The 16,126-nt window shown below is 46.8% G+C and overlaps 1 protein-coding gene across 1 annotated transcript; it reads right to left on the bottom strand.

Annotated features, from left to right (window-relative positions):
- Positions 1–8,147: 8,147 nt before the first annotated feature.
- On the bottom strand, positions 8,148–15,851 carry NPC2 (NPC intracellular cholesterol transporter 2). Its single transcript, XM_036114458.2, has 4 exons — positions 15,687–15,851; positions 12,331–12,438; positions 11,041–11,213; positions 8,148–8,958 (listed from the first exon to the last, which is right to left on the bottom strand). The coding sequence occupies exons 1-4, from the start codon at positions 15,766–15,768 to the stop codon at positions 8,872–8,874; spliced, it is 450 nt and encodes a 149-aa protein (XP_035970351.1). The 5' UTR covers positions 15,769–15,851; the 3' UTR covers positions 8,148–8,871.
- Between the last annotated feature and the right edge of the window lie 275 nt (positions 15,852–16,126).

Consider the following 16,126-nt stretch of genomic DNA (forward strand, 5'->3'; position numbering starts at 1 on the left):
CAGACACAGCCCTGTCTACAGGGTGCTCCCAGTTTCTCCTGGAGTCGAAGCAAACACAGGAGGTTGGACAATGGGAACATGCAGAGAAACTAGAGCTTAACTTCCTTATAGGCAACACGGGAAGTTGAAGTGTCTTCCTTGTGCTTTCAGTTTTCAACTCAGTCTTGCTACCTCCCTATTGTCTCCCCCCCCATTTCCATCCTGGAAGAGCTCGGACACAGCACCCCATGGAGCCTCTTTACTTAGATCTTCTCCAGAGAGATACAGAAATGGCCCCAACTCTCTCTCTCTCGAGGTGTGGGCAGGCAGAGCAACATTGATAATAAAATCCAATTAACAATTTACAGACTGGCCCGAGAGTGAGTTGTTTCCTTTGGATTCAGTTTGGCACTTAACGGGCAACTATAGGACATAGTGCTCAGTCTTCGCGGGAGTGGGGAGCGCTACAAAAACGCACGAGAAAAATCTTGCCTCCAAAGAGCATATCCTCCATACATTTCTGATATTTGATTTACAAAACTCCAATCATACAGAAGCCTTTGGAATATAGTACTTTGAGGTATTAATGCTTCTCAGACGCCTTCACGGAACTACCGCTAACGTCACTAATGTCTTCAAAATCTCATGCGTTTTTGGAATCATAAGAAATTTATATTCTACTCTGTATCAGTATTGGTTTCAATATAAAATGATCCCCCTCCTCCCCAATCCCACACTTATCAAAGTCTAGTTATAACTGAAGCAGTAGGAAAATGGGACAGTAATTCTGTCTTTTGTACCCTAGCACGTTATACGACATCCAAGATGTATAAGTACCACCTCAGACTCAAGGTGGTAGATGCTCAATACCGGTTTACTAATTCTCCTTCCATCCCAGGTGGTAGATACTCAATACCGGTTTATTAATTCTCCTTCCATCCCAGGTGGTAGATACTCAATACCGGTTTATTAATTCTCCTTCCATCCCAGGTGGTAGATACTCAATACCGGTTTATTAATTCTCCTTCCATCCAAGGTGGTAGATACTCAATACCAGTTTATTAATTCTCCTTCCATCCCAGGTCACCTCCCAGGTCTGACCTTGCTAGGTGTTTCCAGCCTCCGTTTTTCCTCTGTTGGCCCCCCACTTCTAGAAGCTTGGAGCCTCCTAGTTCTGGAACATCCCATCCCTGGCTTACCTTCTTTTTGTGCCTCTCTCATGGGAGCCTCCCTGTTTGGTTCTGGTCCCTGTTCTTGTGTGTTGTATATTTGCTATTTGGTTTTTTTTTTTTAATATTTTATTTATTTATTTGACAGAGAGAGAGATAGCGAGAACAGGAACACAAGCAGGGGGAGTGGGAGAGGGAGAAGCAGGCTCCCCGTCGAGCAGGGAGCCCGATGTGGGGCTCGATCCTAGGACCCTGGGATCATGACCCGAGCCGAAGACAGACGCTTAACGACTGAGCCACCCAGGCGCCCCTGCTATTTGGTTTTGGTTTTGGACACTCAACCAAATTTAGGCCCAAGGCAAAAAGTGGCTAAAAAGCCATTTATCATTCCATTAATTCATTCAAAAAATATTTATTGGCCACCTGCTCCTTGGACTGAGAGCTCTTTCAGACACTGGGAATGCAGTGATGAGCAAACTAGAAATGTTCTCTACTCCAGAGGAACAGACATTTAATCAAAGAATCAAAGAATCACAGTATGTAATTCTGAATTGTGCCATGAAGAGAGAGAGCAGGGGACTCTGAGGATGTAGAGCAAAGCCCTTAATCTGATCTGGGGGAGGTGGTCAGGGAAGGCTTCCCTTCAGTGGAAATGTAGAGGATGAGCAGCGGTTAACTAAATGAATGCTAACCAAGTGAGAGGAGCATTTGGGGCAGAGGGACCAGCATGTGTAAGAGTCGTGTGACTGAGGGAAGGGAGGACAGCTGGTGTGAGGAACTGAAAGAAAACCAGTGTGGCTGGAGTGTGTACAGAAAGGAGAAGTGGGTCAGATAGGTTGGGGAGTGGTGACCAGAATTCATGGTCAGGACATAACCAAATGTGCTTAGTTAGTTCCAGGGTCAATGAAGTAAGAAGAACTTTAAATAAAAACAAATCAACCAGCAGTTCGGGAGGAGGTCAATTCACTACAATAAATATTCCCCCAAATCTCAGAAGATGAAGGGCGGGGACATGTTTGTTGAATGAATGAGGGAAGGATAGCTGAGGGATGACCAAAGATTGAGAGTAGAGGGATAGACATCTCCGTTTCCGGCCTGGCTCCCAAAAGACGCCTGACCTGGCTCTGCCTCTCCCAGACCGAATCGCCCCCACTGTTCTTCCTTCTGGTTGCCATGGCATTCCGCACCTGTGACTGGCACTGTGCCACCGTATCTGTGATGGTTTGCTGCTTGCCTCTCCCACCAGACTCTGAGCTTCTTGAAGGCAGGGACCTTGCCTTACTCATTCTTTCATCCCCAAGGCCCATCACTGTGCCAGGCACAAAACAGGGGCTCAGGAAGTGTTGGCTGGAGGACAGCATGCTGTCTTGCCCATATAAATTCAACTAGACTGCGTGGTGATCAGGGTGACGGAGTGAGAGGATGCCTAAGCCTTCTGTGCCCTCAGGACTAAGCAAACATTATGCGAGAGCCAGCTGCATTAAACATCTGTTTGGTGGTCAAATCTTAAACTTGTTTTTGTAGCGATCAAATCCAGGACCTTGTGTTTCTTGTGGGTTTTTCTGTGGGTGTGTCCAGCTCATCAAGTCAATAAGAACGAGGCAGGGAAATCTGAAGGATAAATTGCTAGTCCTCCCCACTAGCCTATGATATTATTCTGAGCATGAGTAACTTTTGTATTTCCAAGCAACCCCGTGCACACCCATCATTTCCTTTTGTTCCTGCACCACCTCTATGAGATATTCAACTAAAAAAGGCTAAATGATTCATCCAAGGTCACATGGCAAAGAGGCTTTTCTCCTACATTCATTCCGCTGCCTTATTCCCTACCCCAGCACTTTGCTTTACTCACCTTGCGAGGAGATGGTTCTCAGTCTCAGCCACAGTCTGGGAGATGCTCTGATAGCTCTTTGGGCCTTGTTCCTGCTGAGCAAGCATGGGCAAGCTCTGGTGGGAAGCCAAGGGAGGGAGTGGGGGGTTCTGCCAAAGGCTGCAGGGATTTAGCCTCTACCAGAGAAGGGAGAGAGGTGGATAAGCCAGATCCGCTTTCTCTCGCCCTTCCAGAGGCAAGCTGATACAAGGTGCAGCTACAGAGCCATGATCATGACCCAGACAGGAGAGCCAGGAGCAGTCAGGAGGTTTGCTGAATGGAACTGAAGACAGACAGAAGCCAGACGGGGAGGGGAGCCACTTCCTCCTGAGCCCAGGTCCAGGGAGCCTGCAGGCTGGAGACAAGCTAGTGTTGCCAATGAGTCTTGGGCGTACATGACAGCTGGCTTCTACAAGATGTGAGCCTGAGTCCTGCTCTGCAGCGACCCACCCAGGATAGGGCACTTTTGTGCCTTCTTCAGGAGAATGCAACCAAATCAACCGTTACTCTTCCCGCCCCTTTGGAGACCAAAGCTACGATAGAGCTAAATGGTCAGATTCAAAACCTAAAAAATCAGGACATTTTCCTGTATTAAAAAAATTCACTAAATAACTGCTGAGTGCTGCGTTTTGGGCATTTACTTAAATGTGAAAGGGCAGTCTCTGTTCTCAAGATGTTTACAGTCTAGTTAGGAAGGTAAGCTGACAGATGAAAATTATACATAAAAAAGAATGTGGTTAAGCGTCCTAAAGAGAGAGGATTAGAATCTGCCTTAATGAAGGCAAACCACAGGGAGGACCAGTGGAGGGAACATTAGTCTTGAATGGCACCTGGAATTAAATTTGGAAGACAAATCCATGGCAAATGCCTATGATTCTGGCCATTGAGCAGTTTCCATGGCTGCAAACTTCTTTTCTTATCTGGGAGGATAATAGTAATCAGGTACTTATTAGAGATGGGCACTGCACTGAGCCCTTCGCGGACACCACCTCAGGTCATCGGCAGAACCGCCCCGAGGTGGGTATTCTTATCCTATTTTACAGCTGTGGAAATGGAGGCCTTCAGAGGTTAAATAACTTACCAAAGTCAATCAACGGGGACGAGTTGGAGGGGGGATATAAACTCAGCTTGTATTTACAATTTTAAATGTTATAGAAATCTATAGACAACTATGTTCCAAATGTGAAAATCTCCTCACGGATCCTGGGGAAATTGTTCAGTTACCCCTTGGAGCAGTGCACATGCTGGGTGGCCTCTCTCTCTCCCTCTCTCTCTCTCTCTGGTGCCAGGCTCCTAGACTCTAAAGCTCCCTGGGAGGGACTGAGACCAACAGCTCCAGGCAGAAGGCAAGATTAGGAGGAAAAAAATAATCAAGACCACGCATTTCGGAATTCTGGAGAAGCAGGTGAAAGTCCCCTGGGCCAAACATGTCTGAGACGGATTCTAAATCAAATGTCTTGGTCTTAGTCTCAGTCCTGAGCCTCTCTGGACTTCAGGGAGGTTCCTCGCTCTCACGGGTGTGATTAGGCTGCATCCGCTTGCTTGTGGTGCCAAAACTGCCCTTCAGGGTCCGCATGGATCATAAACTGTTGGTCTGACAGGGACTTTAGAGATTAACTAGCCCAATCCCTTCAATTTATACACCACGCGTTACCAGTAGTTACTGGCAGAGCCCCTACGATGTTTTCTCTTTGTCTCAGAACCAGTCATCTTAGCGCCAAACACCGATGTCAGTTATTTCCCTTGTTTGCAAAACTCGAAAAGGAATCTTACGATTGTTGTGCGCATCCACGGAGACTGTCAATCCTCGTCTTTCCTATTTTGTTCCATCCGCAGTACCTTCTGTGGCAGAGGCATGCTGGGGGTGGGTAGGGGGCAGAGAGCAGAGCGGCGAATTTCTGCAGTGCTGACAGCAGACCCCGCTCTTGCTGACCAGCCTTCTGCTTCCTCAGCGGAACCCCCAGCACCTCTGCCACATTCAAGGCCAGCAGCCATCCATTTTGTCTGCCAGGCTCCTTATCGGCCTGATCCACCCGCAGCCGGAGCTCAGCTCCTTTCACCTGCTGGCTGCTTATCTGGGACATAGGATGCGTGGAGAACGGCCTGCCACGCAGACAGGAGCCAAGACTTTCCCTCGCAGAGCCCCTGCAGATGAAGGTCATGGCCCTGGCATGCTAGGTCTGCCCCAAGGTCTCATGCCCTTCCTCTCCGCTCAGGATAGGGAGCGCCCGTGCTCTGCGGCTACCAGGGGGCGGCACACAGAGAACAGGTGGGGAGGCCTGCAGAAAGGGCGCGAAGTCACTGCTTTTCTGTCCCGGTGGCAAGGAGCTAGCCAGCCTCACCCACTTTGCTCATCCTCTTCCGGGACCCTCAAGCGCCTCTGCAGCCCATCTCCTAGGCTCCACCCTGCACCCTGCCCTCCACTCCTTTTTAGGAACCAAACCCCTGGTTTGGAGAGCATGGTAGGTTCCCATAGCAATGGGCCTTTTAGCTGTTTCCATGGCAACCAACACCCAGACCATTTAGTTGCTAGTCAACTGACAGCTGTAAGTGAATAGGCTTCAGTTTGGAATCTGAGGGATGGGCCAGGGGATTCTCTTCATAGAAAAAGACACAACCACCCAAAATGACTCAACTCTTTTAAGGATGATATTAGGCAGTATCTGGGGAGAGCCAGTGCCACCTTCTACCTCATCAGGTCACACAACAATGCCCCTCCCATTCCCAACACACACACACACACACACACACACGCACTCAACTGAGTACCCCACGCTTTTAAATCTTCCAAGCTCTGTTTCCAGTTCTGTCTCCTTCCAAAGGGCCCTTGGGAGAAACACTTGTTCAAGATGACTATCACCTCAGTGACATTTCTCACACATAACCCTTTCCTCTGTATCAGTGTTCTTCCTATGAACCGTGACCTTGTCCTCATACCAACCATTTCCCTCCCCAGATCCAACCGTATTGTTTATTAAATAATTATCCTCAGTAAGCAACCCAGTCATTTAAGCAATATTTGCTTTTCGGATTATCAGACCTGAATGGCTAATCGAAGATCAGCTTCCCTTGGCCTGGCCCTCACCTATGTCAAGTCACTTTCCCTACGTGGGTTTTCTCGGAGAACAGACTTTTATCAACCTTTGCAAAGCATAATTAAGATCAATCTTAACTGTTTCTTTTAAAAAATCAACTAAGATTTCAAAACCAAATGTACAGGCTTGGAAATTACTCCATGCTTATTGCTTTTCATTAACCCAAAGACCTGACTAAATGTCAGCCCTCCCACCTACCCCTCTCCCAAACTGGAGATACTGGATATCGGGTTCCTTTTATTCTGTAAGCAGGGGTGCTCCTCGTGCTTTTTTAATGACCGGAGTCTGGGATTGTTCTGCCCCGGAATTCATGCAAGAGAGGAGCTGTGTCTGAGCCTCCACGGCTTGCTCAGTGGACTAGAAAAGTATGAGACTGTCATTGGAAAGAGCATGACCTTTTTTATGTAGCCTAAGGTTCAGTGCTTCTCAATGCTTTAATGACTCAGGGGGCGCCTATGAACTGTCTGTTCGGAAGGCGACCTTTCAAACTAATCCCCCCATGGGAGCACTACCTGGCTCACACGGCGGGCTCTGTGTAGCCTCACAGTGGCTGGTAAACAGTTATAAGCTGTTGCATTACCTTTCTGCTCTGACTGAAGGGTAGGTGCTAGCTGCACTACTTTTTCTTCTTCTTTTAACATATGAGGGCACAAGTACGGAATGCAGGGCAGGCCGCCGTGAGCCTCGAATGCGCTCCGTGACGGGAGCAGTCTTCTGGGAGCGGGGAGAAAGCCGGCTCACAGGGGAACTGAGCGTTTCCAGGCATCTCAAAAGTTCCATGCAGAGGATGAGCTCATTTTTCTGAGGTGACATATCATCACACATCTGATTGAACCTTCTGATTTTCCTGCTATTTCTAGATGAGGAACAAGGTCTACCTCCTAGAATAATAGCTACCATCTACCAACTGTGTACTATGGGCCGGGGGGCATTCTAAGTGTTTTTACACACATCAACCTGTTTAGGCCCCGCAGCCCTGCTGTTTATTATCCCTATTTAACAGATAAGGAAACAGAAGCAGAGAGGTTAAGGGATTTGCAGACTGCACTGGTAGTCCTATGAATTGGTGAAGACAGGATCCAACTACCAGCAGTCTGAGGCCAGAAACCACAGTAGTTACCCTCCTCTGGAGCCATCCAAGTCTGATAGATCTAGGGCCCATCATGGCGAGACCCATGAATGGGCTGACCCCCTAGATACAACATGAGAGGATACACAAAGTATCTCAGCTAAAGAGGACAGTGGTTGAATGGCTCTAGGAATTAACTAGTAAGCCTTGGCTGCTGATAACTTTATTCCTGATCTATGGCTGTCCCCTGGTGGTTTTCCTGGGAAACTCACAAGCCAAGGAACTCCAAGGCTCTAGCGGAGTTAGTGGGATGAAATGAACTGGACCAAATGACTTACTTGCTGCATAAGCAGCCCAATCTAAAAGGGATGGCCTTTCAAAGTCCACATTCCCCAACTCACTCATGAATAGGGCCGTAATACTTGTGACTGCTAAAAGCTGATTGACAGTACACTGATAAAAACAAGCAGCAAAAGACATGCCCCATGATTGTATTTGCACTTCAAAAGCAGTAAACTCCAAGATTTAATTAACTTGGCTAGCCATTATTTGCCACAACTTCACATTTCATTTTTAAGCTTCTGGGCTTTCCTCATGGTTAAGGCTCCCAAAAGACTACTATGCTTCATGCCAACTTGCAACCTCTTACTCTCTGCCCCCCCGCCCCCCGCCCCCAATTTAGTTCCCTTGACCTTTCAGATGTTATCATTCAACTAGGTGGTATTTGCTTTCACTGCTTCTCTCAAGCACACCTGCTGGTGGTAAGAGTGTGCAAAATAGAGCAAAACGATAATGTCATTTTGCATAAAACAGATAGGTAAAGTCTAATTGGGCGAAGAAGGAAGAAAGGGCAGTGTCTGAAAGAGTCATGTCTTTCCCGCACTCCAGGACCATGGGACCGGGTGTCTGCCTTCCACAGATCTGGGGGAAAACACTCTGAAAGAAGCAGGTGACCACCACCAACATGCAGAAGACAAGACTGCCAAGTTTTATTTATTTCAAAAGGACATTTCCAGGTGCATAAAGAGGCCACAAGTTAGTGTTGTTAAAAAAAAAAAAATCAAACATCTGCTAATCAAGTGCTACATTTAATGAAAACCACCTAAGACAGAAAAGGAGACAGGAGATCACCATAGAGGACTGGCCGCTCCGAGGCGAGTTTCTGCGGCAGAGCACCTCCCCTCCACCGAGACGCTGGGCACCACTGAAGAGCAGGTCACTGTCGTCGAAGCGGCGGAGCTAGAGCTGCTGGCCCAATGCACTGAACTCCGGGAGGCACTTGGAGATGAGGAACTTGCAGATGTAATATCCCAGGAGGTGGGGGAGGTCTGGAACCCGTCCTCTGCTGCCAGGGCCGATAACCCGAGGGCAAGTTATCCAATAGCCCTACGCAGCCTCATTCGGGTCCTAACCGGCTGGACCCTCCTTATTCCAACAGCAAAAAACACTGAAGACAATTCAATCCATGCCTATCCCTCCCTCTCTCTTCTTTCCTCCAACCCTTCACAAAAGATATTACAAGGGCAATAGTTCTGAGCTCTCAGGAAACAGGGTCTGGAACCTTCTGGAGGCTGAGAGGCATGAAACAGTGGTGTAGAAATTCCTTTCATCTTATGGCACTGATTTAGGTTAGACTGGATTTCTCCTGTGCTCTCTCACCCCCAGACGGACATACTGGCAGCAAAAGATCTAGCCTTCAATCTGCACTGGGATTTCCCAGCAGAAGAGACGCTGGTCTTTGTCGCCCAGGAGCTCCCACTGAACCACCAGTTTTATCTGGAGAAAGAGAAAAAAATTGGGAAAAATGAAAGCAGGACCTCGCCTCGATCCAGAACAGGTTTAACTATGAATCCTAATAACAAACTGCCTAATTCCTCAGATCTTTCTTCTTAGATCACACCATCACGAAGGCTGCCTGAGATGTGGGCCCAGCCCGTGGCCTTAAGCTCAGAAGAGCAAACCAAGTCACATCTGTGATTCGGTGTTCACGGCACCACATACTCACCTCATTAGCTCCTCAGATATAATTTCTAAAGCATTCTTTTCCCTCTTAGATCAATGGTACAAAATGAAGCCTTGCACAGGAGAGAATTTTACATTTAAACAATCTCTCATGTGTTTGGCAATCTGATCCAGCTTTTTCCAAGCATAACCACTTAAGAGCAGAGAGTAGAATGTCAGATTCGTAGGCGTAACAAAATACCTCGTTACTGGTACTGAAGATGTCAACACACAAAGGATGTCCCTAGAAGTTTATGATTGTATGAATAATTTCTGGAACAATAATGCTTTGTAGCAATACCTTCCTGGAGCTGTTATACCTTCCTGGAGCTGTGGGTTTTTTTGTTTGCTTTTTTTTTTAATAATACACCTCGTTAGAAATCTCTGCTTTGATATGTTATACTATGAACTGCCCCTTCTAATTCTTAATAAATCACCAATAATTTTCCAGTCCTTTCTTATGTAGACAACTGCTTACTTGTTATTAGTTACTACCTCTAATTTGTACTCAAATGTTTCTTTATAACACAACATTTGAGTGACCGGGGATACCTGGCTTCTCGAACCTTTTAAGTTTTTCAAGACTAGTACACGTTGGGGTGCCTGGGTGGCTCAGTCATTAAGCGTTCGGCTCAGGTCATGATCCCGGGGTCCTGGGATCGAGCCCCGCATCGGGCTCCCTGCTCAGCGGAGAGCCTGCTTCTCCCTCTCCCACTCCCCCTGCTTGTGTTCCCTCTCTCGATGTCTCTCTCTCTGTCAAATAAATAAATAAAATCTTAAAAAAAAAGACTCGTATACATTAACTGTTTCACTTAGTGCTTAAATTAACATAGTTTAAGCCATTTTTCAAATGAAATGTAATTCACTAACAATAGGTACCATATACGAAGTGCGTACTATGCGGCAGGCCCTAATTAGACATTCCATGTAAGTGACCAGAGACTCAGAAATGCCAGTGATTTTATGGATACCCTGCAAATTAATCTACAAACCTGTTCTTGACCTGTAGGGTCTCCGACATCCCTTAAACACAGATACCCTCTATTAGAGTCTCTTTGCAATGTTCTTTAATGACTTGCCATTTCTAGAAAATAAATGGCCAGGTTGCTCCTGGGTTCTCCTTGATTTCCTTTCAAAACAATGCAGCTTGTTTTCCTTTATGGAAAACAGGAATCCCTTTACTTCGTCCATTCTTATCAGGATTCCTATCTTTAATACACGCCCATTCCAACAGCTTCTGCCTCACAAGTGTCTGGTAGAAAAAGAAGTAGGTATAGCAGGGTGAGTCAGAGGGGAAGGTAGGGGCTGGAGATGGATGCAGGGGAGAAAGAAGTGTGTGGAAAAAGTGACCTCTCTGCTCTGGAGCTGGGACATTACTGCTCTCTTAAGAGATTAATGGAGAAACCAGAATTTTTTGGTAACAACTTGACATCTTGAACTATTTGATACCTGCCTAAAATCTTTTAACAGTGCACAGGTTTTGGGGGTCACAAGGCCTGGCTCTAGATCTAGATGTAATATTTCTGAGCCTATTGCTTAACATCGGAGGCTCAAATTTTGTCATTCATAAAACAGACATAATATTGCCTCAGCAAAGGGTGGTCATGAGGATCCAGGGAAACACTGTATATCAAAATGGCATCAAGAGGTGACAAAGAACAGAGGGGCATGGTGACAATTATCTGTCCTACCTCAGGATTCCTAACACTCCAACTCATCTCCTCCTCCTCAGCCCCCAAGCTTCTGCTTCTTCATCATAGAGAGATGAAAGACTCCAATCTTTTCTTTCTGCCCCCTCTCCTTAGGTTTCTCATCTAGTCATAGGCCTTCAGCGTCCTGAATGACAAGGTCACTTACAGAGGGGTACTCATTCTTCACTGGTAGTTTATTCAGGTAGCTGTAGGTCTTGTCTTTTTGGATGGGGCAGTTGATTCCACTCTTACAACCATCAGCCTCAGGAATGGGAAAGGGCACTGGGACACCCAACACGATGCCATGCACCACGGCTTTGCTACTTTGAGACGGAATATCTAAGAGGAACAAAAGAGAATCAGATAGTGAAGGAAACAGCCTATACTAAACCCTAAGTAAAAAATTCAGATATGTTCCCAAGCAACGGCATTGCGAGGATAGCAAATCATAAAGTCTGTACTTAATTCCTAGAGTCTATTTCTCTTTGTAGTTATGCTTAATACCTCTGTGAATGCTACCGAATAAGTATTCAAGTATTCACTCCAAAAAAAAAAAAAAAAAAAGCAACTGAGAGGGTTGTTTTCTTTGCTCTCACCCCCACCTTGCTCTTCACCGTCTTTCAGTTTCTCAGGAAAATCAGAGCTACATAAATAACCTTATCCAACAGAGTAACTAAGTTTTTTGGCAGTAAACTTTCTGTTTATTAATTATATCAGCTTCTGTCAAAGTGTACAGGGTATCTTACAGAGTTTTAGAAGATTGGTTTCTGAATTCTCAAATGACCTGCCCACAGGATTCCATTAGAAATTAAGAACAAAATGGAAAGGAATCTCCACAGAAATGCCATGGGCTGTAACAGTAAGAGATAACCCTTTAGAAACTGGGTAAGATTAGAAAGAAGAGGTACATTTCTTGCTATCCCTCTGCCCTCCATACCACAAGATGGGCAGGGGGAATAAATACAATAAAATTAGGGCAACTAGGGTTATGAGCTATTAGGTTATCCTGCAGATCCAGAATATTGGCTCTGTTTGTTTCTTTCTGGTTTGGGGATTACTTTCGTTTAGAAGGTACATTTTTGGTTTGGGACAGTAGAGGGGGCAGGGTATCATCCAGGAGAGAAAACAACTCTAGTATTTAGAGTTGTCTTTAGGCTTAAAGAAGATGACAGGAACATTGAGATTTCTTATTGGACTGCCCCGTCTAGTTCCACAGGATAGAAAGTAAGGAAAGGATTCATGGTAGATGCCCTTTCTAGAAGTGAAGCTGAGATTTTTTCTTGGGTCCCAAATGAATTCCTTAAACCTTACAGAAGGTAAGTCTGAGCTTTGCACAGTTTGGAAGGGAGGTCACAGACGTCCTGACTGCAATGCCCCTACCCCACGCTCATTCCAATACTTGAGACTGTTGTTAGGCTTTAAGATAAACTTGAAGGCAAGAGCCACTTTTACTCACTACTGGTGAAGGTGACATTGACACTGTAAGACTGGCCTTTGTGCAGTTTGCAGGGCTGGGTGGGGCATGGGTTCACATTCAGTTCCTTTATAACTCCAAGCCCAGAACCTGTCAAAAAAAAAGAAAAATGAATTGGAATAGGAGGGAAAAGAAACCACCTATGCTGTTGCCTACCTAATGGGAAGGTGCTCTGCTCTCCAGGAAACTCTTCGTATCTGATGGCTGAGAATGAATAAAATCAGTTAAGTATAAAAAGCCAGCTCCCCTGCTCTATACCCTGGGAGGGCTACACCAGGGAAAGTCCTCCCCACCCCTCCTCCCATCCCCATGTGGGATTTCAAGCAGCACACATGGCACAGTGGTGGCTCAAGCCTCAGGCCTGCCCTATCCACCTGGACTCTTGAGACTGGCTGCTCCTGAACTGCTCCCCCCCCCCCCCCCCCGCCCGCCCCGCCATGTTCTTCAGATCCTGTCCTGGTTTTGCTCCAAACTGGTGGTTGACCAGCTTTGTAAACCCCTACCAGGGAAAGCGATTTTCAGAACGCATCTGCAGCATATAGGCTTACATTCCACTTTGGAAACACGTGTTCTTCAAAATAAGTGTCTCTGAGACAGGGTGTGGGTCTTTGCGGTCTAAACAAAGACAAAAGTGCTGTTTGTTCCTAATAAATGCTTGACCTAAACAGGTTAAGTAAAATTTTTAAAAATCCCACTGCGTCATCCAGGCCCCTGAAACTGGACAGCTGAATGGAGAGAATGCAAGCAAACTGCCTGTTAATACCACCTATGCCATGGAAAGCTTTTTTTTTTTTCAGAGATTTTATTTATTTATTTGACAGAGAGCACAAACAAGGGGAACGGCAGGCAGAGGGAGAGGGAGAGGGAGAAGCAGGCTCCCTGTTGAGGCTCGATCCCAGGACCCTGGGATCATGACCCAAGCTGAAGGCAGATGCCCAACTGAGCCACCCAGGTGCCCCCCCCCCCCCCCAAGGAAAGCTTAAGCTCAGCCATCATGGCTAAGAGGTAGGCTCTGGGACCTGACACCTGGGTTTGCAATCTCATGGGCTCCATGACTTACTGAGAAACCTCAAAACAAGATACTTTACCCCTCTGGGGAAAATAACAGTGACTGCCTCAGAGGGTAAGTGAGGTAACACACTTACAGCTCTTAGGTAAGTGTTTGCAACATAGTAGTGCTATGTTCATTTTATTGTAAGTGTAACAAGTAAGTGTTCATTTTATTACCATCACATGGGATTCAGTCCTCGAATTTAGTCTAGAATAGTTGCTCCTGGGTGGGTTAGCAAGTTCCTTTTTGACACAAAAGGTGGGCCTCTCCTTTGCAGTCACCTGGTTAGCTTAGCCCATAGGATATGAAGAGAAGCTCGTGTAGATGCACTTTGGCTTTCTCGGCCTGTGCCTGCTCTTGGGTGGGACAGTTTCATCATACAGACCAATACTGCTCCAGCTAGGTCTGTAAGTAAGAACTTGCCGTCCCTCATCCGCAGCATGCTTCTCCATCATGAGCAAAGTTCTCAAAATACACCTGTAAGAATTCTCTTCTTCAAGCACTGTCTTCCACTGTCCTCCTATCTTCTACAGACAGGAAAAAAAAAATCTGGAACTTGAATCAACAACCTATTGAAAATCAGTGCTTATGCTAGAGCTTTCAACATCCACTTCTACCTGCTTCTTTCCAGCCTGGGTCACGTGATCTAGTAGAACCTGAGGAAAGGGGAGTACTTGTAGCTCCTTCATCCAGTTTTACTGAGAAGAGGTGCTTGGACTTTCAATGTCCACAGAACAAACTCCTCAGTCCTAACTGGCAAAAATAGCAAAACCAGTTTGCTTGGTCCCATTGCTTACGTGAGGAAATACCACTCCAGGGGAAAGGGTCAGTGGTAAAGTGGAACTCAACTCGAAAACCCTTTGATGTGGGCGCTGAAGTTTTTACATTGTTATTTCCCAATTCCGAAGTCAATTGAAAATCTGTAACTGAAACCACCCCTCCCTTAAGAAGTTCTTGCCATAGGTGGACTTCTGCTTTTTTCAAATGAGTAGAACAATATCTGGATTTGCTTTCCATAGTTGTTGTTGTTGTTTTAATGTTAATGTTACCACTGAAACCCAAAGTGGTTCACAAACACCCACTAATTTCCTACTCCTTACTAGCTGTGAGAACTTGGAAAGTTACTCCATGTGCCTGATTCCTCATCTGTAAAACATCCTGAGGGTTGAGCGAGTTAATAAAGTTAATATAATATCTTCATCCAAATTTGGCCGCTAAGTTTAATGGAGGGAAAGGCAGTAATTGGAGGTGGTAATACCATCTTTCAAGTGCCAGCAGTTCAGTGGAACAGCATTTGTTAAGTATTAAGAGGCCAGCAGTCTTTACTCCTTAATCAATCCTGTCCCCTAGCCTAACTTTGCTTTTGCCTCAACATGAATTTTGATGATACAGTGAAGAGTATTTATTCCCTCATTTACTTTTTCAACAAATAGTTATTGAGCAGTTACTATTACCTGGGCACTAGATATAAAGGATCAAACTTATTCTCGTTCCCATTCTGCTGGGTGACTTTGGGTAATTTACCGAACATCTCTGGAATTCAGTGATTGACTCCAGGATCTCCAAGTTTCCTTCCAGCTCACTGATTCTATAAAATGTCTTCTTTCATTTACCATTACACCTTTTCACTTCAGGAGAACGAATAATTCCATAGACTTGTCTCACTATTTCGTATCCGCCCCTCCCCCTTTGTATTTCCCAACAAAGATCCCTACCACAGCGGCAAGGGGGGGTTATGTGTCACAAGGTCTGACCAGCAACACGAGTTTTATATGTAGGAGGAAACAGTGATTAAGAATCACAAAATTATACAGCCCAAAGGAAGTGGTAATGGAGTAAATCATGGAAAGGAGAGCTGACTTTTGACTTGTCAGCAAAAGGGAAATTAAAAATAAAAGCAAACGGCGTGGGGAGGGAGAGGTCATCTAAGATACGAGGCATATATAAAAAGAAGTTCTGCGCCCCACCGCTCACGCCCCGCGCAGCGTTGGGACCTTCAGTTGTCTGCCCTACAAACTTTAGGAAACTTCAGCAAAAGGCCCAGCTCCAGGAATTGTCCAGGGACCCCAACCACGCGTCTCAGGAAAGAGACAAAGTTGTGTGCCGTTGGGTTTCGCCGCCCGCACCTTCTCCCCGACCCCTGCCCGCTCCAGCCCACTCCACGTCGCGTCCGCGGCTCAGCCTGGCCGCCCGCGGGACCCGCCCAACCTAGCGGGGGGTCTCGGCGCGGGGCTCCCGTGGGGGCTCCTGCAGAGCGCGCGGGAATCTCGGGCAGGTTCGGGCTCACCGCAGTCCTTGAAATGCACCGGCTCCGCCAGGGCGGAGGCGCCGAGCGCCAGGAGCAGGAACGCGGCGACCAAGAAACGCATCGCAGCTGAACGGGTTCCCAGCGCGAGGAAGGAAGAAGCGACAGCCTCAGTCACAAGATAAACCTGCCGGGGCGGGCCGGGGGAGGAGCCCAGTCAGGCCACTCGTCACCAGCAACCGGGGCTGGGCCTACCCGCGCCCCGCCCCCCGGTCCGGAGAGCCAAGCTTGACTCGGTCCTGCCCAGACGCCAGCTATCTCCGCCCATCTTGTCCGCACCGCGGCCCCGCAGGCTTGGATCCATCTCCGCCCCGCCCCCTCCTTGCTCCGGCGCTCCGCCGGGTTTTGTCGGTGCTCCCTCACTTCCGTAAATGGGAGCATTTCTAGCCAATCAAATCCCTTCTCCTCCAGCACCACCCAAT

Source organism: Halichoerus grypus, chromosome 8 (assembly GCF_964656455.1).
Source record: "Halichoerus grypus chromosome 8, mHalGry1.hap1.1, whole genome shotgun sequence".
NCBI classification, from domain to species: Eukaryota; Metazoa; Chordata; class Mammalia; order Carnivora; family Phocidae; genus Halichoerus; species Halichoerus grypus.

Excerpts from the sequence above, each read along its gene's own strand:
- NPC2 (XM_036114458.2), bottom strand. The coding sequence starts at position 15,768 with ATGCGTTTCTTGGTCGCCGCGTTCCTGCTCCTGGCGCTCGGCGCCTCC. Across the intron at positions 12,439-15,686 it reads GGTGCATTTCAAGGACTGCG|GTTCTGGGCTTGGAGTTATA; the intron begins GTGAGCCCGAAC and ends TTTTTTTGACAG. Across the intron at positions 8,959-11,040 it reads TGAAGAATGAGTACCCCTCT|ATAAAACTGGTGGTTCAGTG; the intron begins GTAAGTGACCTT and ends CTCTTTCTCCAG.